The following is a 23,804-nucleotide window of genomic DNA, read 5'->3' as shown; positions in this document are numbered from 1 at the left end:
ACTTATCTTTGATCATTTTGGATGTTGCAAAAATTTTCTCCTATGCTGTTAACAGTCAGTAGTGTCCTTTGTTGAAACGAAATCCTTACTTTTGATGATATCAGACCTATCATTTTTTCCTAGATGTTGTATGCATCTAGGTCTTAAGCATTTGGTCCTAAGCATGCATTTGGTCTTAAGCAATCCTTGCACACCCAAAGAATATAAATATATTTCCCTACTTTTTTTCGATTGGCTTTCTGATTTTACCTTTCATATTTATGCCTTTAATCTATCTAGAGTTTACCTTTATATATGGTGTGAGGTGAGGATCCAACTTTTTATATCCATACACTGAGCCAATTTTCCCAACCCAGCCTACAGAAACAATCCCTCCTTTTCCAGTACGTGGTACCCCATATCGTATACCACATTCCCATATATACGTGGGTCTGCTTATGGGCTATTGTATTGCCTATTGTTTGTCTTTTCCTACAACGGTACTACATGATCTTTATTATTATAATCTCGATAAATCTTAATATCTGTAGGGTGAGTTTCCACATTTTACTCTTTTTCAAGTTGACTTAGTGAGACTCTGAACTAACACGGGACCAGAATTACTCTTCCACCTGAGACAACTAAAAAGCTATCCAAGATGTGTGCAACAACAGTTCTAAGTATACTGGCCATAATGCAACGAACAGCCATGACCCCTGAGAGAAAGGAAACAAACGAGTTGAGTCTTATGACTGCTCCAGCTTACTGCCTGGAGAGTTTTCAGGATGTGGAGCAAGAAGGGGGATTCAGGCAGGGCCCAGTGGTCTCCCTGAGTTGAGAGAATGGATCTGGGAGGCCAAGATGGCTAGAGCTCACAGGGCAGAAAGAGGACATAGCTTAGGACTGTCTAGTGTATGTGTGTGAGGAAAATATGAGGCCAAGAAAAGAGCCAACCAAAAGGATTAGAGGGGAAACTCCCCAGAGTTCAAGCTGGGCCAGGAGCAGTGCCTCCACCAACCAGCCAGCGAGCAAACTCACTCTCTGGGGACTTCAATTACACATGTATCGGCTGCTTGAAGTTGCCCCACAGCTCAGTGATGCTCTGTTCATTTTTTTCATCCTTTTTTTGTTTCACTTTTCTGTCTCATTTATAATTTCTACTTGTATGTCTTCAATGTCATTAACCTTCTCTTCTGCAATGTCTAATCTATCATTAATCCCATCCAGGGTATTTTTCATATCAGATATTTTAGCACAATCCAGAAAAGAACAAACTGATAAATTGTACTTTATCAAACTTAAGAACTTTATCAAACTTGTCCTTTGAAAGACACTGATCAGAGAATAAGACAAGCCAAAGACAGGGAGAAAATATTTACAAATTGCATATCTGGTGTACGTGTGTGTGTGTATATATGTGTCTAGATATTTATCAAGATATATATACATCCATCAGTGAGTGCCGCCACAGGGACATCAGTTCTAAATACATTGGATGTAAGGCAGTGAAGACATCTTGGCTGGAAATGGAGGCCTTAGCCCTTTAGAGCTCAGAGTCTGTGAATGTGGTGAGGCAGAGGAGCACAGAGTGCTAAAATAAATGTGCAGAGCCACAAGAGCAAGTTGAATGTGGCGTCAGGAGCACAAAAAGGCCAGAGGGAGAAGAGGGAGGAAGGAGGAAGCTCTTGAAGTTGGTGGCATCTATCTGAATCTCAATGACTGGACTAAGACTTGAGGTGTGGGGCAGCACATGCAGAGGTAAAAAGGCAGAGGACAGTTTTCAGTTGCTGGTCCATTAAGTTCTAAACAGGATGCAGGGAGAGGTGAGGTACTGTCAGGCCACAATGCCTTTGAATTCGGGTTAATTGAGCACACTTGAGAAGCCATGGAGGGGTTTTGTTTTCAAAATGTAAATAGTTTTATTATTTGTTGTCAATGTAAAAGAAAATACAAAGTAAAAAAAACCAAAAAAAAAAAAGTAAAAATGTTCATAGAAGTATAAAGGGCATTCAAAGCACCTTTAATCCCACTATCCATAAATACCTGCTGTCTCACTTCCACATTGTGGTGTGTGTCCTCTTGGATTCACATTCTGCATACATTCAAATATACAGAAGCCAGGTGGGAAAGCTGCCCTCGGTCCTCCTCCATTCATCCCTCAAACCCCCAAGTCTTTCCAAGTAAATGCTTCCTTGTTGCAGCCATGCACTGTCCTCCCCCACCCTCATCATGCCCAGAGGTCCTTCAAGATTCCGAGCGCCTGGTTCTCAGCCTTTTTCTCCACGAAGACATCACGAGCAACAAGAAGACACCAGTCTCAGTGAGGGTGGTCCCTCACCACCCTGGCTTCTGAGTTTCTTACCTCCTCTCCAAAAGGGAGACTGACTTCCACCCGTGCCTATGGTCACACCTCGCCTACAGGTATTCAAAGAGTAGCCACTTCCACATCCTGTTTCAAGCATCCTAGTCTACCACCGCCTCACTCTAGTGACATTTCTTCCACTCCACTGGAACTCCAACTCGGCGCGCATCGTGCCTTTCCACTAACGCCATCCTCGCATGTCCTTATCCCTCACGTCACCCACTTCTGAATCCATGGCAGGAAATCGCAATTCCCTTGCCCCCTACCCTTTGTTGCGCTCCCACTCCAAGCCTGCATCCAGGCGGCTAGACAACAAAACCGTGTTGACTAATTTCACTGTCGTAGCATGTCCCCAAATCTCAAGCCCGCAGCCCTCCTAACAAACCCCAGGACCTGGTCAGTTTGCTCTCCCACCGCACGAGGTCTCCACGGGTCCCCTCCTCGCATCACCTCCGCTGCCTTTCTAATCCTCTCTCCACACACTTTCAAAACCTCATTTAAATGTTGAACTTCGCGGTTTGCAGCGGAGAGCGGTGTGCTGACGTCTGTGTGAGCCCGGGGACTGGGTGGTGAGAGGCCGTGGCGGTCGTTCTAGGGGCGGCGCAGGGGTTCGGACTAGAGGCAGGGGCACGCAAGGAGCGACACGGGGGGTCCCAGGGACAGGCTGAGACTGAGCGCAGCGCAGACCCAGGGAGGCAGCGCCTGGGCGGCAGGAGAGAGAACCACGGGCCCCACGGGGACGGAGGGGGCGCGCAGAGCCGTCCCGGGAGACGCCGGGTCGCGAACAGCCATCTCCCACCACCGTCCCCGCGGGCCCGGCGACGACGCGGAACGTTCAGGACGTCACAGCCTCCGGCGCGGCGCCTTACGCGTCACTCCCGGCGACTGGGGCCGGGCCTTGTGACGTCAGGACGCCGGCGCGGGGCGCTGGGCTGGCAGGCCGCCCCTGTGCGGAGCGCAGGCCTCGACCGCGCACGCCAGAGCAGCATCGTCCCCGCCGGCCGGCACCCTGGGACCGAGTCCCGCCGTTCGCGGCCCGGCGCTCTGGGCCGGGGCGGGGAGGCCGCCGGCACGCCGTGCACACGCCCGCGCCGCGCGTCCCGACGCGCTACGTGGCCGGCGGCGCCGCTTCCGCGTCATGACTTCCGGGTGCCGCGGCCGCCATCTTGCTCGCGCGGAAGCGCCGCGGCTGGGTGGGAGTCCCGGAGCGGGAGAGTCGCGGACGGTGCGGCCGCCGCCATGCCGTCGTCGCCGCTGCGGGTGGCGGTGGTGTGCTCAAGCAACCAGAACCGGAGCATGGAGGCGCACAACATCCTCAGGTAGTGGGGCCTCCGCCCTGGCCCAGCGCGCCCCGTCGGACGCCGGCCGACCGGCCGTCCTTCCGCCCGCTCCTGGCCCGTGCTGAGCGGCGGCGGCCCGGGCTCCTGGCTCCCGGACCCCGGCCCCTGCTGGGCGGCGGCGGCCCCGGCTCCTGGCCCCTCAGGCCTGAAGCCGGCGGCCGGGCGGCGGCCCCTGAAGGACGCCAGAGGGGCCGCGCCGCATCCGGTCTCGTTGGCCTCGGGGCCGAGCGCAGCGAGGAGTCGACAAGGCTCGGTCGGCCGCGCGGTGTCCTCACGTGTGTTTAGCGTCGCGGGAAAATTGAGGTTCTGAGCTGAAATTTCCCGCGTCGCGGAAACTTCAAAGCTCCCAGTAAGCCCGAAATGCTGATGCTGGTTGGTCCCCTTTGCACTCATGCTTTGCGTTGGGCCTTCTGTGAAATACTTCTCGGTGAGGCGGGAAGTGCCAAGGCCAAGGTGAGGGTCTACAAGATGATAGTGTCCGCCCCCTGCGTCCCCAGGGCGTGTCGGTTACCAGATCTGCTGGAAAACTCGAACAACGTAAGCTCAGGATAGAACGAGGCTTAGATAAACGGAAATGGCCTATTTTGTTAACTTCATGACTTTGTATTTGCTCCTATCTACATTTTAAAGCCTCATACAAAAAAATCCTCCCTACCCACTTGAAAGCGTTCGGTAATTTCTGGAATCCACGTGAGTGCGGTTTCGCGCTCCTAGTTTATATTTCAGTACTAACTCCTCTTTTGTGACCCTGGCGTTGTATGTGTTGAATAAAATTTTATTCCTGTTTGATATAGTTTGTTCGTTCAAAATCACTTTACCAAATGTGAAATTGACCGCTTGCATTACAGTGTAAATTAGGTATACATGTTAACTGAGAGAGTAAAAGTTGAAAGTGCCTCTTCTCCCGAAGTTTCCATACGTGGACATTAAAAGACAACAATGCCTCGCTGTCTTGCTGCCCTAGTTCAGCTTTGACGCCTCGCTAACTTGGGGAAATTAGTATTTCCACACGCCTCTCGTTTCTTAACGAAGCTGGTAGTGTCGGGTGTCCACAATCTGCTAATTATGAGTTTTAATTCTTCCAAACATCTACCACGCTGTCCACAGTATTCGCTTAATGTCACGTTTTGGTGGAGTGTCCTGTGCTTCGACCGTAACAAATTAACGTGAAGGTTGTTTTTAACCTAAAATTTTTTATATTGTAATGTTTTAAAATTAGAAACGTGCTAGAATTACACTGTGCTAGGTCTAATCCCCAAACCGCATTTATCTCTTCAGAGTCATTAAAGTTTGGTAAATTTAAGCAAAAGAATGCAAAGTTTACACTCCTGGAAAATAAAATTTCATATCTTTGGTTAGAATAACAAGAGAACTGGAGACCATCTCCTCCAGCTTGGTGGGGCTGGCATCCTTTGTTTAAGCTCTCCTGCCATATCTGCGTTAGGATGAAACCTTACCAAGGGAGCTGCTTTTTTTTTTTTTTTAATTGATGTTTTAATAGTTTTTAACATTGTGAGATTTTGGGTTGTACATTATTGTTTGTCCATCACCATATATATGTCCCAAGGGAGCTGCTTTTTAATTACCTGTAGCAACTTTGTTAATGAAATCAGACAGTCCTTACAAGATGGCAAGTCCTTGTTTAGTTCCCAGTGGCCTGAGCTGGCCCAGCATTGGGTCTCCTGGTGGGGGGAGGGGGAGGGAGAAGAGCCCCTCCTGGTAATCACCAAGTAGGAGATGTTACTTGTGCTTCTGCCCACTTGACTGTCTTGCACATTTACTCATAAAAAGAGAATGACGGCAAAAGGTAAGTTTAGGGTAACATGTTATTGATATCATGAATGTGAATTTTTTTTGACATGAATCTTTAATTTCTAAAATGCCTATATTTGGGGGATGTTTTTCTTTGTTAAAATAGTAGTATTTGCTTGTAGCAAAGAATTCTTATTGTAGAAAATGCATAGAAGATGAAGAAGATAAAGGTCACTCCAAGTACCATTTTGGGGTAGGTCCTTCTGGATGTTCTGTGTACTCATACACACACTGAAGGGAGACCAGAATACCGTTGTGTCATGTCTCCTCACGTAATGTTGTGAACATAGGTCTGACTTCAATATTCATTTCTTTCTTTCTTTTTTTTTTTTTTTTTTTGTGAGGAAGATCAGCCCTGAGCTAACATCCATGCCAATCCTCCTCTTTTTGCTGAGGAAGACTGGCCCTGGGCTAACATCTGTGCCTATCTTCCCCTGCTTTATATGGGATGCCGCCACAGCACGGCCTGACAAGTGGTAAGTTGGTGCGTACCCCGGATCTGAACCCGGGCCGCCAGCATCGGAGTGCACGCACTTAACCGCTACACCACAGGGCCGGCCCCTCAATATTCATTTCTACTTTCATTTTGATATATTGAATTTGAATACACTACTCACATTGAGTGATAGCAGTGGTTAGAAAACCACAGCACAAGAATCCAGAGGAATCCCGTGGTGGTTAATTTTGTAACCAACACCCCATTGTTAGACATTTGCACCTTGTATTTTTCAGTCTTATGATGTTAACATTCTTGTGCCATATAAATCTTTGCACGCTTTTCTGGTTATTTCTTGGGCATAAATTCCTAGAGATAGAATCACTGAGTCAAAAGGTAGGCGTATTTGACATTTTCATACATTTTGCCAGACTGCCTTCCAGAAAAGTACCTATTTATAGAATTCCCATTTCCTCACAATCTGGGCATTATTTTCATCTTTTCATTCTGCCAGAGCACAAAAAGAGTCTGACCCTTCCTTTAGTTTTAAAATTTCTGTTGAGACTGAACAACTTTTCATGTCATTTTCACTTTTGAAAATTATTCATGGCTTTATCTCTATTGGGATTATTTACAGGATTTAAAAACATTTTTAGGAAATTTGTATGATGGTTTTCTGTTACAGCTAGGAGAGCTTATAAAAGTCAGATTTAGAGACTTCAGCCTTAAAGATGATGTTTGTGAAAAGCGTAGAAAAAGGTATGATAAGTTAAAAAAGCAGGAAAATTGTGTATGCAGTTTGGTTACAACTACACAAAACTGCATGGGAAAGGTTCTGAAATGCAATATCAAAGGGAATGCAGTTAATTGAACCTGCATGGTAGGTAGTGTATCAGTGAGGGCCCCCCCCCTTTGGTCCTATTGAAAATCAGCTTGGACTGTATTTTTCTGGCGTGTCAAATACAAGTAATGTTGGCATTTTCTGGAGCTAGTCATAATGTTCCCTGGAGTGATCATTTTTGATCTTTTGAGACTACGTTATTTTCAAATACCAGTCTGCGGAGTCCTTTAGGATTTTTAGGGGGTGTCAATAGACTGTATGTTTCCACAGGCCTGCTGTTCTTTGTTCTCCATGGATTAAGATTTCCCTTTGGAGCCAGTTAATTTATTTTTTTGTTCCAAACCATCTCCTACATTTTTTTTGTGTGTGTGAGGAAGATCAGCCCTGAGCTAGCATCCATGCCAATCCTCCCCCTTTTTGCTGAGGAAGACCAGCTCTGAGCTAATATCTATTGCCAATCCTCCTCCTTTTTTTTTTCCCCCCAAAACCCCAGTAGATAGTTGTATGTCATAGTTGCACATCCCTCTAGTTGCTGTATGTGGGACGCAGCCTCAGCATGGCCAGAGAAGCAGTGCATCAGTGCGCGCCCGGGATCCGAACCCCAGGCCAGCAGTAGCGGAGCGCGCACTTAACCGCTAAGCCACGGGGCTGGCCCAAGGAAGATATTTTTTTTTTTTTTTTTTAGATTTTATTTATTTATTTTTTCCCCCCAAAGCCCCAGTAGATAGTTGTATGTCATAGCTGCACATCCTTCTAGTTGCTGTATGTGGGACTCGGCCTCAGGATGGACGGAGAAGTGGTGCCTCGGTGCGTGCCCGGGATCCGAACCCGGGCCACCAGCATTGGAGCGCGTGCACTTAACCACCAAGCCACGGGGCCGGCCCGGAAGATATATTTTTAATTGTAGCAATTCAAAACAAATTTTAAGGAAAGTCTTCTGTAAATTCCTGTACTGAATTTTTAGTATGTTTTCAATCATGACTTCCTGGGTGGTGTGATTTTGGCGAGATGAGCAGAGAGGCTGCAAATGTGGAAGAAACAAAGTTAGAGTCCATCTGTTGAGCACTTCTGTGCCAGGGGCTTTCCCAACGCCATCTGATTTCATCCTCACAGCTCTTAGGATGCCCACACTTGTACAGGTGAGGAGACAAGACCTAGAGCAAGAAGCCCCGGCTTCCTGAATGACAGCCAGGATTTGAATACAAGGGGCTCTGGTCATGATGAGTAATAGAACTGAGACTCAAGATGGGAGAAAAGAGGAGCTGAAGAAGGGTCCGAGGTGTGGGGAGTACAGTCAGCTGAGGTCCTGTGATCCTCTGGTTGGGTGGGGCTCTCAAGTCTTAATGTCTTAACCAGATACGTGGGCCCCAAGCCACACTGGGATAGAGGTGCTCAACCTCCACCAGACAGGACCGGGTCTCTGCTCCCTGAGATTGTGCCGTCACACAAACATGCAGGATTTGAACCCAGGCAGCCTGACACAGCACACTCCCAGTCACAGTGCTGAACCCCTCTCTGGTCTTGAAGACCGTCCAAGAAGCTTCTTGTCTTTTGCCAGGGAGGGGTAGTCGGCTGTGCCCTGCAGCGCCTTTGGCTGCATCTTTTTTGTTTGTTTGTTTGTTTGAGGAAGAGGGCCACCTTGGCTAACATCTGTTGCCAATCTTCCTTTTTTTTCTTTTTTCTCCTCAAAGCCCCAGTACATAGTTGTATATCTTAGTTGTAGGTCTTTCTAATTGTTGTATGTGGGATGCTGCCTTAGCATGTCTTGATGAACGGTGAGTAGATCCTTGCCGAGGATCCGAACCAGCGAACCCCAGGCTGCCAAAGCGGAATGGGTGAACATAGCTGCTACAACCCTGGGCCGGCCCTTGCATCTTTGATGTTGTGGTTCTGGGTACATTTGAAGAAAGTGAACTGGAAACCATTTGGGAAGGTGAAAGGATTTGAATCACATCCTTAAGAGAAAGGCAGAGGATGTGGAAGAGGCACTTACAGGGAGACACATTTGCCTTCATAGGATTTAAGGGACTGTGCATTGTGTTCTGTTTTTGTCTTCAGGAGCAGAACTAAGATCAGGAGTATGGTTGGAAGAAGGTAGAGTTCTGTTTGAATGTGAACATTGAGACAGATCTGGGCAGACCAAGCATGGTACCGGCTTCTGCAGCTACAGCTGTCTTCACTGCGTTAGGGATCATCTTCCCCAACCTTTTATAGATGAGAACAAGTGGAGCCCAGCGTGGGGAAGACAGTTCACAGGTTCACACGTGGCTAGTAGCACGTTCTTGCTTAGGACTGCTTAGTGTTGGAGCTGGAAGAACCACATTGATGGTGGTTGTGTTGCTGGGCCATCTGAAGTACCAGATACAGAGGACCTGGTCTGTGCTGGTATTGTGTAGAGGGGGAGACGCTGGGGAGGCTGGCAGTGGCCAGCAGAGCAAGGTGGCCTATGAGAAGCCGGGTTGAGGAAAAGCAGACCTGGAGGAGGGACGTCTGAGCAGGGGTGCTGACGAGCTAAATGTAATGGCCATTTGTCAAGCTCAACACCCAATGATGCTTCATGCTTAGAAGTCTCTCCGTTTTGTTCTTGTCCTTGTGGGAGGATAAGAATGAAATAAATCCTAGAAAATGTTTATCAAGATGTGTTTAGGGCCCACATTTTGCTCGTGATGACATAAATTTTATTGGAATGTTACGATTTCAAAAGAGTTTATCTTCTCAGTTTTTTGGCTGTACCACAGTGAAATTACAGGCAAACATTTAAGTGTGATGGCTTGTGAGCAGGTGATTTGTGTTCTGTAAACGTGGTCATATAGCTGTAGTTGGGCTGGTCAGCAGTGCGTGAGTTTACAGTAAAGGTGACTTAGGATTGTAAGTGCATCGTGTCCCAGTTTTAGACAGGTCATGCTTTCAGAAGGTTGGCATTGGGTCTAGTGTTTCAATCTCAGCCAAAATAATGCCTTAAATTAGATTGATAACCACACTAAAGAAAAGAGAAAAAATACCGTAACTCATGCTGTTAATTTGGCTATTTTCTTATGATTCTTTTTGGTGTTCATTTTAACATTTTTATTTTAGTTTTAGCCATTGGGATAACAATAGAAACAATTCTATTTCCCAAAATTTAACATTTTCTGTTTTTTTTTTTTTTATAATTTTATTTATTTTTTTTTCCCCCAAAGCCCCAGTAGATAGTTGTATGTTATAGCTGCACATCCTTCTAGTTGCTGTACGTGGAACCCGGCCTCAGCATGGCCACAGAAGCGGTGCGTCGGTGCGCGCCCGGGATCCGAACCCGGGCCGCCAGTAGCGGAGCGCGCGCACTTAACCGCTAAGCCACGGGGCCGGCCCTAACATTTTCTATGATAGTTTCTTTATGATAGATTTTTGATACTTGTAAAGACACTTGATAAATACTTCTGGAAATTAGTTGAACACACAAAACAGTTGGCCCTTGAGACAAAACAAAGCCTTTTGGTTGTCAGAAATATTTTTATAGTGTTCAGTTCTTTTATATAAGAAACAAATTGTCACACTGCACTGTTGTCACAGCACAAGATGGGCTGTTACGTCAATTGCATCAGCTTAGAAGAAACAGTGCTTCTGTTGCTAATTAGCCTTTTTGCCACTTGGGAACATTTTGTTGGGGGAAGAAACAACTGCGTTTCATTTTATTTTTAAATACGCTTGACGAATGTTTCAGAAAGTTGGGAAAAGCGCTGAGGAGAGGGCTGCAGGCTCCCCCACACACACACCCCTTCCGTTTCTGACAGGGGAGGCTTCACCCTGTCCTGGAGACCCAGCAGTCGTCCTCCTGGAAGCCTTGTTAAGGGTCAGTCAGGTGGAAGGCGGAGACAGGTTCTTTGGGATGGTTAACTTTTAGGGATATGGAGAGTGTTCCATTTGGACCCCTAATGCAAACCTCAAACCCCGATATGACACGAGATGAGTGGAGGAGATGAGCCTTGCCAGGTGGTGCCCTGCAAACAATTCAGACTCCGGCAGGGTGGGGGGGGGGTGTGTCAGACTCTGCACCAGGGCTCTCCTTCTGTGGCCGCCCGGGAACCCTGTGGCAGCTTTTAGGTGGCATGCCTGCCCTACTCCCACCTGAAACCCCCTGGGGTCCTGTCCAGGTCTCTGCGTCATGGGTTGCAATGTGCCCTGAGGTGCCCCCAGGGCTGAGAACCCTCGGCGGTGCCCTCTCTCCCACCTCCCAGTCTCCCTGTTGCCTCCGCTTCTGGCCCATGGCTTTCTCTGTCGCCGAGCTTTTCATGGTCCTGTGGACCAGATGTTTTACTTATTTTGTCACCCTGTCCCCCCAGAGTATCTGAGGAGAGGGATTTGGGTCTGTTTTGATCACTGCTGTATCCCTACCTAGCACATAGTAAACTCCAGGAAATAATGTTGAATCAAAATGAAATGGTGAACCTGCCAACAGTAGAAAGCATGGTGGTTTCTAATTTTTGAAACTTCAGCTATTGGGGATTAAATAATTCCCTTTGCTGTTGCTTGGCTAAATTAAGGGTTATTCATTGGATATTTCATTAACAGCCAGTCCTGGTGGTCTGATGGTTAAGATTCGGTGCTCTTGCTGCTGCGGCCCAGGTCCATTTCCTGATCAGGGAACCACACCACCTGTCTCGGTTGTCACACTGTGGTGGCTGTGTGTTGTGATGCTGAAAGCTATGACACTGGGATTTCAAATACCAGCAGGGTCACCCATGGTGGACAGGTTTCAGTGGAGCTTCCAGACTAAGACTAGAAAGAAGGACCTGGCCACCCACTCCTGAAAAAATTAGCCGTGAAAACCCTATGAATAGCAGTGGAGTATCGTCTGATAGAGCGCTGGAAGAGGAGAGGATGGTGCACGAAGACTGGGCAGGGCTCCACTCTGCTGTTCACGGGGTCCCTAGGAGTCAGAATCCACTCAACTGCACTAGCAACAAATTTCATTAATGTGTTTCAAGAGTAGTTGTGCCTGGGCTCATTTTAATAAATTCTTTAATTATGGCTATCTCAAAGGAATGACCAAAAGGAGATGACTGAGTTATATAAAACTACATGTTTTTTTGAAAGAGTGATGAACTGTGTCTAAGTGACTCTTTCACACATCTTTGTTGAAAGCTTTTTGCTTTTCCCGTTCTTGCCCAAAATGATGTTTGAGACCCATTTTGGAACAGGTTTCTTAGGTGGCTGATGGGTCACATAAGAAAAATGGTCTCAACCTTTGTTTCTTACTCTCACCCCAAAAGTTACTCTCTCTCTTGCACATCCAGTTTCCTCATTTGGTTTCAAGTGACTTGTTCTAAACATCAGAGCTACCAAAAGACAGATCTTTCACCTCAGAGCCTGTGAAAAGAGCAGGCTTTGGAGCCAGACCCGCAGAGTGGTTACAGGTACATGCATGCTTCAGGTGTCCCTGCTGGCCCCACGTTACCTGGCCGGCAGGGTTACCTCCTGGTTAATTCACACCTTTAGCTTACGCTGGCCCATGCGCTTCTCAGAGCTCACCAGGGCTGCCTCATGCTGTCCTCCAGCACCGTCCCTGCACCTGGGCCTGGCTGCTCCTTCTGCAAGGACCTCCTTCCCTTCTGCTCAGGCACTGCCGGCCTCAGCTCCACGTCCTGTCGTTGGGGGGTCCTGTTTTCTCATAGCACACCTCCTCCCTGAATGACTTGTTCTCTTTTATTGTTGTCCCCCCGCAGTTGGACAGGGAGGCAGCTCCTAGTCTTGTTGGCCCTGACCTGGCACCCAGCATGGTGGTGCTGGGTAGTCATGGTTTGGATCTGTGAATGGTCCTGGTGCCCTTGGGGTCAGCCCACCTCTGGACACAGGTGAGGTGGTCGCTGCAGCCCAGTTACCAGTGTAGGGATACTTGGTGTGGGGCTTTTCCATGAGTCATGCAGTCAAGTCAGAGGGGACTGGAGGGTTGACAGGGGTCTTCACACTGAGGAGGAGGATGTGCCTGCAGAGCCAGGGTTGGTCTCAGCAATAATTTCCTTTTTCCCTCAATGATACACATTTTTCACATTTCAACAGCCTTTTTTTGTGTGTGTGTGTGTGAGGAAGATCAGCCCTGAGCTAACATCTGCCAATCCTCCTCTTTTTGCTGAGGAAGACTGGCCCTGGGCTAACATCCGTGCCCATCTTCCTCCACTTCCTAGGAGACGCCGCCACAGCATGGCTTGACAAGTGGTGAGTCGGTGCGTGCCCGGGATCCGAACCAGCGAACCCCTGGCCACCGCAGCTGAGCGCGCGCACTTAACCGCTGGTGTCACCGGGCAGGCCCCTCAACAGCCTTTAAAAGCTGCCGGAGCAGCGCAGGCCACTGGGAGAGTGCCTTTAGGGCATTTTCAGGGGGAGGTGGCTTGGCTTGGAACTGAAAGGTTAAGCTGCTTATTTCAGAGTAGTGACAAATTGTGAAGTCAGCAAGACAAGTGTGACCCACCACTGTGTGTTCCCCTGGCGCTCGTGGCCGTGACTTGTTCCTTGTTACTGTAGTAGGAGAACGTGGCCTCCATGGAAGCAGGTGCCCCGGCTGACCTCCCTTGCATGACCACCTGCAGGGAGTGGGTGCCCGGACAAGAACTCGGCTCCCTTGGCTGTTGTCGAGATGACTTGCAGCACAGGCGTGTCAGTGCTTGGCAGAAAGTACTTTTATTTTTTTTATTTTTTTTTATTCGTCCCCCCCACAAAGCCCCAGTAGATAGTTGTATGTCATAGCTGCACGTCCTTCTAGTTGCTGTATGTGGGACTCGGCCTCAGCATGGCTGGAGAAGCAATGCGTCGGTGCATGCCCGGGATCCGAACCCGGGCCACCAGCAGCGGAGCGCACTCACTTAACCGCTAAGCCATGGGGCCGGCCCAGAAAGTACTTTTTTAATTGTACATTATCTGAATTGGTAAGGAAACAAGTTCAGATTTGGGGTGAAAATGGTCTGCGTGCACCTTCTTGGGAGGGCAGGCGAGTTGAGGTGTGCTGCTGTCCGTGTGCGGTGGCTTGGCCGTGTTGCCCTCTGGTCACAGCATTCCGCTGACAGCTGTACTTCCTAGCCTCCCTTGTCATCAGGATCTGGAATTGCGATTAAACATCGGAATGTTGGTTGTCTCTAAGTCTACTTTTAAAGCTCAGGTGTATGTGGGCCTTGGTTTGTTGACCATTAGTCTCTGCTGCTACACCGTGTTCTGTATCGCGGATGACATTCTGGGGCCTAGTTGCATAGCTTGGGACTTCTAGGGACAAAGGGACATGACCAGACATTTAGTGATCTCAGAGGACTCAGGTGAGGTATTTAATCTAAACTAGATGAGAACTGCTTTTTAAAATTATTTTTTAACGTGGGCACTTGATACTTGGTGTAGGTGCCAGGTGTGATAGCCCAACTCCTCCGTGGAGACAGGCCATCCCGGGCACCCCCTGCGCTGCCATAGTCTGAGCATGTCCACTCTGCTTTTTTCACTGAATGATTCTAGGAGATTGCAGTATATGTAGCGCTCATTCACCCTGCTGTATAGATGGACATACGGGGTTATTTCTCGTCTGTGGTGGTTACTGTCAGGGCTGCAGGGTATGTCCTGCAGATGTGGGCGTGCATCATGTCGAATGGGCTTCTAGAAATGAAGTGTCGGGTTGGAGGTGACAGTGGTTTTCATTGGCTAAATATCGGCGTGTTCTCCTCCAGAGCCTTCCCCGTCCCTTCCAGCAGCACCGTCTAAGTGCTGGTTTTCTCCCTCATCGTAAAACTCTTATTCATTCACCAGTCCGCAGGTATTTACTATGTGCCTGTTGTGTGCCATGCACTGCTCTGGGTGCTGGGGACACAGCAGTGAGCAAAAGGGACCATGTCCTTCCCCATTGTGTTGGCATTGCAGTGGGAGAGAGCTCACCCGTAACCGGACCTTTAGAGCTTTCTTCCTGTGACGCATTTGTCTTACAATGGGTGAGATTCAGCCGTTTCCTTCCCTGTGACTTTTATGTTCACACCTTGGCCCCTTCTTCTGTGGGGTTTATTCATTTAATTTTGTAGGAGCTCTTCTTTATGTAAGGCACTGTTGACACTTTGGGTTGGGTGATTCTGTGTTGGGGACTGACCTGTGCCATGTAGGATGTTTAGCAGCCTCCCTGGCCTCTAGATGCCATACCTCCCAGTTGTGACAACAAAAATGTCTCCAGACATGACCAAATATCCCCTGAGTTGCAATAAAAAAAAATGAAACAGCTTGAGACAGTTTTCACCAGCAATTTCAGAGCTGGTTGGGCCTGTGAGAAGACACTTTTAACACTTCAAACTTCTGCTTTTATTGACTGAGTTTGAAAGAACACAAGTTCTGTACCACACTAACTTTTGCACATAACCTGTTGCGACAGACTCAACAGTATGGTTATCAGTGATGACAGACGCGTCTTGGGACCTTACCACTTTATTGTTTGTTTGGAGATGATGTTTCTTTATTATGGTATAAATTGTCGCTCATAGGGGCTGCATTTCATGCACATTCCCAGTTTATTAGGAAGCATATTTTGTCATTTTCCTTATCTTTTGACTTTTTAGGTTACAAGAGAGTATCCACAATGTGGATGCTGTTTGTTCTTGGCCCTCGCAGCTGACATGATAATGCGACAGGCTCCAGAGGTGCCTCCGCGTGCCGGCCGCTCCTGGTGCTCGGTTCTGGTGTCCTAGCAAGCCCACAGTGCAGGGCATGGGAAACCGGACGAACAGAGTGTCCTGTGGTGGAGCATGCGGTCAAATCTTTACAAGTTTCTTAGGAATCAGAACACAGGGATTCTGTGAACCTGAGTCCTACACAGAGGCCAGCAGATGACAGAAATGTCCTAGATGAAATCTTCCCTAATTCCACCTGTCGACAGTCCTTTGAAGTCCCCAGAAATTTTAGAGCAAGGCTTTAAACAGAGCCACAGTGTTCAGATTGAGCCCGTAGGTTAAAGGATCCTTTGTCTTCTATTGTGATTGGTTTCATCTAGCTTTTGTGTAACATGCTACAGAAGTTTTTTAAAATTTGTGAATAAAATATCTAAAATTAAGAATTTTAAAACATGTTTTCTAATATCAACAAAGTTGTTCACTTTGTCCATTTCCCATTTCATAGCCCCTATTTTTAGAATTTTGTGTCTTATTTAATCCAACTGTGATTCTCTCTCTCTTTTTGTGTCTTTCAGCAAACGAGGATTCAGTGTCCGGTCCTTTGGAACAGGAACTCACGTGAAGCTTCCAGGACCAGCACCCGACAAGCCAAATGTTTATGATTTCAAAACCACATATGATCAGATGTACAATGATCTCCTTAGGAAAGACAAAGAACTGTATCCCAGCGGGCTGCCCTTTTAAAAACCTCCGAGTGGTTGTCTCTGGCAGGTGTTATCTGTGGCGCGTGCATCGTTCTGACCTCCACTTCAGGGCAGCCGTGTGAGGCAGGCGGATAGTGGCTGTCTCTCGCAGTGTGCTGAGTCACCGCACAGGTGATGCCAGCATGCCCACCTTTATTTAAGAGAACCGAGTTTCTGCTCCTGGTGCTCAGTGGACAGTCGAAGGGTTGGAGCGATCCGGGGCAGTGGATGTGTAGGGAATGCGGACATAAACGTGACGTCCTTACTGACAGTCCAGGAAAAGGTTCTGACATGATACTAATCAGAGCAGCTTAGGTGAGGAAAGCGGAAACCACAGATTCCGTGGCTTTCCACACTGCAGGGCTGCCCACTACTTTCTTTTGCAGGTAGGTGTGTGTGCGCGTGTGTGCGCGGGTGTGCACTAATAGACGTGTTGGCAGGCTGCTTCACCCCCCTGGTGATGTTTCCAGAGGGTCAGGTCAGCGCGGGCCCAGTTTACTACCAAAGGAAGCATGTTAGCAGCAGATAATTTGGGAGAACTTCATTTCAGGAAGAGACAGAACTAACTGGATCTGCTACTGAGACTTGAGTGAAAGAAAGGTGTTTTTTCCGTGGGTTTTTGCGAGTGTGACACCAAGCTGTATGGCTGGTGATCATTGCCTAGTCGTTGACTGGGACGCTTCTTGATCGCCCCAGCTACTTAAAAACTGCTAGGCCTCTCTTGTCCCAGTGAGTGATTGGTAGTTTTTAGGATGGAGCCCAAATGTCCTCCAAGTGAAAGGAATATAAACACCAAATGAAAAGCTTTGTCTTCACGTTGGCACACTTGCAATTTTTAATAAACTACAAATGTTTTCTGTACATCTTGAGATTAATTAGTTAGCTGGGAGTGGCCCCACAGGTCATTCTAGCAAAGTGTAAAATGACCCTGGTGGTTACTACATCTGCTTTCTGTGCTCTCTCGTCCCCCAGCTACAATTAAAAAGTTGTCAGTGGAGGCATGGGGCAGAAACACGAGTGTTTCCTGTCAGTGCCACAGCTGGGCACGTGGAAGTGTGTGTGGGTTGCTGTGGATGGTGGGGCGCCTGTCATCCAGTGATCCTGGGAGTCCAGGACTTGAGGTGCCAGAGCCAGCCCTCCAGGCAGCAGACCCAAGGCTCTTCCCAGGCGTGCAGAAGCCCCTCAGAGATCTTGAAGTGCACATTCTGTGTGCCTCCCCTTTCTCAGAAGCCCCAGAACCTGTCTTGGGAAAAACTCCCTGAATGTTTCTGGTGAGCCATCTTCTGTGTCCTGGTGTCTGTGTTGCAGTGACGTGCTCTGCTCGCATCTTTGGGCCAAGAAGGAAGGCTGGGCTCTCTGAGGGTCTTGGAAATGCTCCTCTCCCTGAAATTCTCTGTGGTGAGCGCTGCCTTTAGCCTTGCAGAGAAGCATGAACCACAAGTTCCTTCCCCCTGGAAAAAGGTTTTTGTTAATTGCATTATAAACTCTCCATGTGACATTAAGCTTATCTTGAGACCCCATCTGTTTTTGAAGATTATTCTTCAGTTACTACCATGCTGTTTTTAAACTCTTGGGCTCAACGATAAAAATGAAAACAGCTGATAACACTCTGTGTGTACTCCCTTAATTATGATAAATTAGACCATTTCACATTGGCCTAACTGTGATCTTCCTGTTGCTAGGAATGGGCAGCACTTCCCACATTTTACAAAGACCGAGTCCAGGGGGACTTGGAGTAGGAGGGATGATGTGCATCTCCCTAGTAGTTGTAAATGAAGGAGCAGAGACCAATCTTTCAGAATCTCCTTCTTTATGGGGTGACTTTGTACAAGTCCATGATCTCCCCAGGAACATCAGTCCAGAAGACAACTCCATGTGTGTGTACGTGCGCCCTTGCTGCCTCATGCAGAAGGCATGGCGGTTGGAGGGGGCAGTGGTTATGCTCATTGTCACCGACAGACTTGCCTCCCGGGGACCCTGTGTAGGAAAGTCACTTCCCCTTTTGATTACCCCTCAGGAGGCTCTGGGAGGGACATCTTTGTCCGTTTGTTGACTTCACTTGGGTGGGATTTCTGTCTTCTAGGTGGAAGTACGAAGGGGGCAAGATAGCCTTGTGCTTGGTGCCTGGCTTCGAGCTACCCAAGTAGAGCCCTTGGCCACTGGGAGAGACATGCTCCAGGAGTCACTGCGGACGCTGGCACGACCCTGCAGGGCAGGGGCTCGGGTCTGGTGTGTGTGAAGGGAACAGCAGTGAGGGAGGCCAGTAGGGGCCCGGCGCCCAGCTTGGCAGGTGCCCTGCTGACATGGGAGGGGACACTTGATAAATAATGGGCAGAAACCCAGGCTTGTAACATGGGTGCCTGGGCCTTTGCAGAAATGACAGTTACTAGAACCTGCAGTGAAAGCTAGAAAATACTTTAAGATGTAACCCAAGACTAGAACACAACGTTCAGTCAGTGTTTGAATTTTCAAGGGAGAGAATGACATGACAGTAGGAATACACTACTGGACTGGGCAGAGGCCAAATGGCCCGGTGGTGAGGGACGGGGCGCAGACCAGCTCTGCCATCTGCTCGCTGTGCAGCTGGCCTCGGTTTCCTTGTGTGTGCACACCTCACGGTATTCCTGAGAACTGAGTCAAACACAAGATGCTGTCTGTGGGGCCCTGTGATTACTAAGTTCTGGCCAGTAGTCCAGTTAGTGTCGAAGCACTTTATTTCTTAACTATTTGGCTATAAATAGGTGGTGTTGGTTTTTTGTCCTTGAGCAGGAGCATGCCTTGAGGGACTGAAAGACACCTGCCTCGAGCTCATGGTGACACTTGGGTGGCTGCAGAATGCGGGCCTTTGGTCCCCCGAGATCCTGCCCCTGAGAATTCTACAGGGCAGTGGGGCTGGAGATTCGAAACCTTGTCAGGATGGAAACCTTGTTAAACTAAAATTAAACTAGTTGTTTTAGTTGGTAAAGCAATACTGGGTTGGTTAACAGGGTATGTTGCCATTTCTCTTCTGGGAATTATCTCCCACTAGTACAGGAAGTACAAGTTCACCTGACCCTCCACAGACAAAGAAGAAATTATCTTTTCTTCAGATTTCTCTTAATGAGGGTAACTGTCCATTTTATCAAGAGTAGTTTCATTGTGATGGAACCCACACAGTATACGATTCATCCATTTAAAGTGTACCATTCCGTAGGTTTACTGATTTTCTCAGGGTTGTTCAGCCATCACCACAGTAGATTTTAGAACGTGTTCATCGCCCCATAAAAACCCGGTAGCAGTCACTGCCCCCCACTCCCCAACTGCACGCCTCCCGTCCCCGCAGCCACAGGTCCACTTTCTGTTTCTATGGATTTGCCTCTTCTGGACGTTCATGTAAATGGAGTTATTCAACATGTGGTCTTCTGTAACTGGCTTCTTCCCCTGCATGTGTTCCAGGTTTATCTGTGTCGTAGCATGTACTGAACTGCCCATCTTTAATTGTAAATTTTTCTCCCTTGACCTTAACATTTTTGTTCCCTTTGCTTTGGAACCTTTTGAATACAGAGCAACTTTGAACTTGGTGTTTCCCATGTGGCTCTAGGTAGCTCCCTGGGTCAAGTGGTGAAGGCTTCCGGATTTTTTTTCCATTTTCCTCTAGAGCCAGTTTCCACCCCTGAGCTTCCTCCCAGGGCTTTCCACGTTCGACTGAGGAATCCGCAGCTGAACCCTCAGCTTCCTTGGAGTACCTTTGGTGAAAAGATAAGTTATTTTCTTCTAGATGTGAGAATGGCCAGTCTGTGACCTAACGGAGCACGTCGCTGGAGCCAGCCGGTGGAGGAGTCACAGAGGAGGGAGGGGCCGTGTGACAGGAGAGGGCTGGCAGTGTCCTCTCGAGGCTCTAGTCGAGTCGTCCTTGTAAGTTTAAGTTCGATGTCCACTTGAAACCTGTCAGTAGATAATTGCTTTGCGAGTTACAAAACCACTTGTCTTAAAGGCTAGTAAACATGTAGCTCTAAATATAGTTCTTATGATTTTTAACACGTGACCAGTTGATTGGCTGGAAACGCAGATACGGCACTTTCCTGGGTTTTGCCTTCATTTGCATAATTGGAGGCTGAGCGTGGGGGCCTCTATCCAGCACACTTCTCTAATCTCTCGGGGATCTTTTGGAATTACCTTCTGGGTTCAGGTTATTTCTTAAGCATTTATTCATTCTGTCCTTTCAGTCTCATTGTCTTTAGGTTGCCTTGGGTTAATTTATCTATATCCCCACCTCACTGTACTTTTTCTTATCCTGGGGTAAACGGTAAAAAGAAAAACGATTTGTAAGATTGTACATCCCCACCCTCCTGACCTCCATCTTGGCTACGAGGTTGGTGGACATTGCAGCTCAAGAGGGGTCTGAGGCCCCTGAACTTGCACTGGTTTTGTAATGAGGGCCACTAGGCCTTTCTGGAAACTTGCCTTCATGAGACCCTTGTTCAAGCCCAGCTTGTTTTTCTCTTGCTGTGCTCGGTGGGGTCTCCTGGTCCTGCCCTGGGAATGCTTCCTGCAGTCAAGTCCAGCCCTTTTTTTTTTTTTTTTTTTTTTTGTGAGGAGGATCAGCCCTGAGCTGACATCCGTGCTAATCCTCCTCTTTTTGCTGAGGAAGACCGGCTCTGAGCTAACATCTATTGCCAATCCTCCTCCATTTTTTCCCCCAAAGCCCCAGTAGATAGTTGTATGTCACAGTTGCACATCCTCCTAGTTGCTGTATGTGGGACACGGCCTCAGCATGGCCGGAGAAGCGGTGCATCGGTGCGCCCCGGACCCAAACCCGGGCCGCCAGTAGCAGAGCGCGCGCGCTTAACCGCTAAGCCACGACGCTGGCCCCAAGTCCAGCCCTTTTTCCGTTCCTGAGTCCATCGGGCTTAGGTCTGCATTTCTAAGAGTGTTCTGCTGTCAGGCACATTCTGCATGCCCATCTCACCGATGGTCCCCGGTCACCATCCGTGGCCCCCGCCCCAGCCTGGCGCACTGCACCTGAGGTGCTCAGGGGCTCCTGCTCGCCTCTGTGGTATGTGATCCAATCTCATTTCACCCTCGGCAGCAGCTAGGTTTTTATTTATTTATTTTTCCCCCAAAGCCCCAGTAGGTAGTTGTATGTCATAGCTGCACATCCTTCTAGTTGCTGTATGTGGGATGCGGCCTCAGCATGGCCGGAGAAGCGGTGCGTCGGTGCACGCCCGGGATCCGAACCCGGGCCGCCAGCAGAGGAGCACGAGCACCCAACCGCTAAGCCACGGGGCCGGCCCCAGCTATGTTTTTAAATAGTTTTTGAAAATGGTGTTTGTCTGTTTAAATGTGTTGCTGAGACAGACACTGATTCCTGGAGAAACTCTGATCTAATTTTGCTTATATTAAAGCTTTCAGGTTTTAGAAAGCACTCATGCTTAAAATATAAATTATGGCCTTAAGATGTTTCAGATAAAGCCGGAGTAGTAGCTGTCGTGTCTGAGAGGTATTTGCCTGCTTATCTCATCTGCTCAGGTGCCACAAGTTGAACAGAGCCAATTGGCCATGGTGGTTTCTGGGGGTCACTTGGGTCTGGACATAATGGAACCGCACTGACCACGCCTACAGCTTGCAGTCCTCACCCAAGGCCGAGGGACAGCCTGGTCCCCCCAGCCTGCAGCAGGTGTGTTGAAAGTGGATTACATAAAGTGGATCGTGCTGGTGGTTTCACTTTGCCTGAAGACAAGGGTGGTGCGAGGCCATCCTAGACCGGGCCAGAGCTGCTGGCCACTGAGCCTTGTGTTGGGGCGACAGTTAGGTTGGCTGCCCAGTGGCTCTTAGAGCCGACTTGAACTTCCTTCAGGGGTTCCCGAGTTCTTGTTTGTGTAGCCTACATGTTTTGCAACAAGTGCTGCTTTGATTACCAAAATGAACTAATTTCTAAATATGAAGAAGTTCTAGTTCAAAAGCTTTTGGTGTAGTGGCTCTCAGTGTGGTCCGAGGATCCCAGCTGCCCGCCAAGCCCTTTCAGAGGATCCCAAGCTTAAAGCTGTTGCCTCTTTGCGTCTCTCGCTGCCCCAGCTGTGCCAGGGGCTCACCCAGAGGCCCCTGCCCACTGGGGCCCGTCCTCCCTCTGAGGGCCGGTGGGCTGTGTTCTTGTGGCAACATACAGCGGCTCCAGGATAGCCCTCCCAGACCGCCTGTCTGCCCCCCACAGAGCTGGCCCTGCCCAGCCCGGCTGTCGGTTCTTCCTCTCAGGACAGGGAGGAAAGAGGAGAGTCGCTGGACACGGTGGTCATTGCAGGGGCTGCAGAGGCAGACTGGTAGGGGCTGTAGCGAGGCTCCCAGGTGCCGCCCCAGCCCGCCGCCAGCTCGCTGGTGTCCCCCCGCAGCTGGGACGCCTCATGTTTGCACTGCTTCAGGGCTTTGCCGTGGAAGCGTATTGGGATGGGCGCCTGGGGTGGGCGGGGGCAGTGTCCTGTATCCACAGCGAGTGGGGGGTTGTTGGGCTTCCTGTTCCTCGTTCACTCCGTCTCGGGAGAGTCTGGTGAGCAAGAGGACAACGGGCCTTCCCTTGTGGGGGCAGGTGGACGGCCTTGGGAGTAACGCTTGGTATGCTTTCCAATGATGCACCCGTGTGGTTCTCTGTGGCTTGTTCCCTCCAAATCTAAACTCGGAGATGGCCGTGGCCTGTGGCGTGTCACCAGTGTTGGAGGCTGGATGGTGGAAATCCAGGTGAGCTCTGATGGGGCTGGGGCTGGATGGGCATTCAGGAACACGGCCCTCCTCCCGGGGCAGGGGAAGCCTCCCTGGGTGAGAGACGGGGGACTCAAGGGTGAAGCCAGGCGAGGCAGTGGTGTGGGTCTGGGGTCCCATGAACCCCTGGACATGACAGGTACGGCTTTCCCACCCACCTTCGGGGGGCATAGTGCCCCTGAGGGAGCCCCAAGCAGGGACACTGGTCCAGCTGCGTCCACCTTGGAGCTGACCGCTCCTCTTGCGAGTGTGGACCGTAGGAGTGAGTCCACACCCCAGGCCTGTGACACCCAAGGGCCTCGTGTCACATCGGGGCTTGCTGTCCACAAGGGGCTCCCTCTGGGTTTGTGACCTCTAAAACCTTTGAGACCGTCCCCTAAAACGAGGAACCTCACTGGGGCGTCTTGGAGGACACATCTGAAAGAACAGCACCATAGTCGGCGCCTTCTTCAGGGAGGCCCGATTCTCGCCTGGCTCACTTGCCGTCGTGAAACGCCAGCTCCGCAGACACTTGGGGGCATATCTCCCAGGGTCGTTGGCGTCTTCTGTGAGCTTTTCACTTCTGCTGGCGGCCTTCCCTGAGGCGTGTATGGGAACACAGCTGTGCCCTGTCCTAGCCCCGCTTGGCACGCTGGCGTCACTGTACCCCCAAAATAAAGATGAGGAGCCTTTACAGGAAAAGCTCCACCACGCCCTGTTTCAGGCCACCCCAGGGCATCTGGCAGTTGGTTGGGGACGTTTGGGGACGCCCGTCTCCTTCCTCCGGTTGCCTCTCCTCAGCGTGGCCGTCATGATCGTGAACCTCATGATCACCTGCGCTTCTCTGCCTTGGCCAGGCTTCTCGCTACTGCCGTGTTTGCGTCACGGCCTCTGGACCCTGGCTGCTCACTCTGGTCCCCACAAGGAGCCCTGCAGGGGCAGCCAGGTCAGTTTGTAGTGACCACTGGCCTCTTGGATGAGCT

At 49.3% G+C, this 23,804-nt stretch overlaps 1 protein-coding gene across 1 annotated transcript in view; it reads left to right on the top strand.

Annotated features, from left to right (window-relative positions):
- Positions 1–3,393: 3,393 nt before the first annotated feature.
- Positions 3,394–23,804, top strand: part of SSU72 (SSU72 homolog, RNA polymerase II CTD phosphatase) — a 31,311-nt gene continuing 10,900 nt past the window's right edge. Inside the window, exons 1-2 of the mRNA XM_058552654.1 lie at positions 3,394–3,660; positions 15,946–16,089. Of these exons, the coding sequence (XP_058408637.1) occupies positions 3,581–3,660; positions 15,946–16,089 (224 nt within the window). The 5' untranslated portion in view covers positions 3,394–3,580. The remainder of the gene's footprint in view (positions 3,661–15,945; positions 16,090–23,804) is intronic.

The sequence above is a fragment of the Diceros bicornis genome, chromosome 13, assembly GCF_020826845.1.
Source record: "Diceros bicornis minor isolate mBicDic1 chromosome 13, mDicBic1.mat.cur, whole genome shotgun sequence".
Lineage (NCBI taxonomy): Eukaryota > Metazoa > Chordata > Mammalia > Perissodactyla > Rhinocerotidae > Diceros > Diceros bicornis.
The sequence above is the reverse complement of the archived record's forward strand: the minus strand, read 5'-3'. Positions and strand labels throughout refer to the sequence as shown.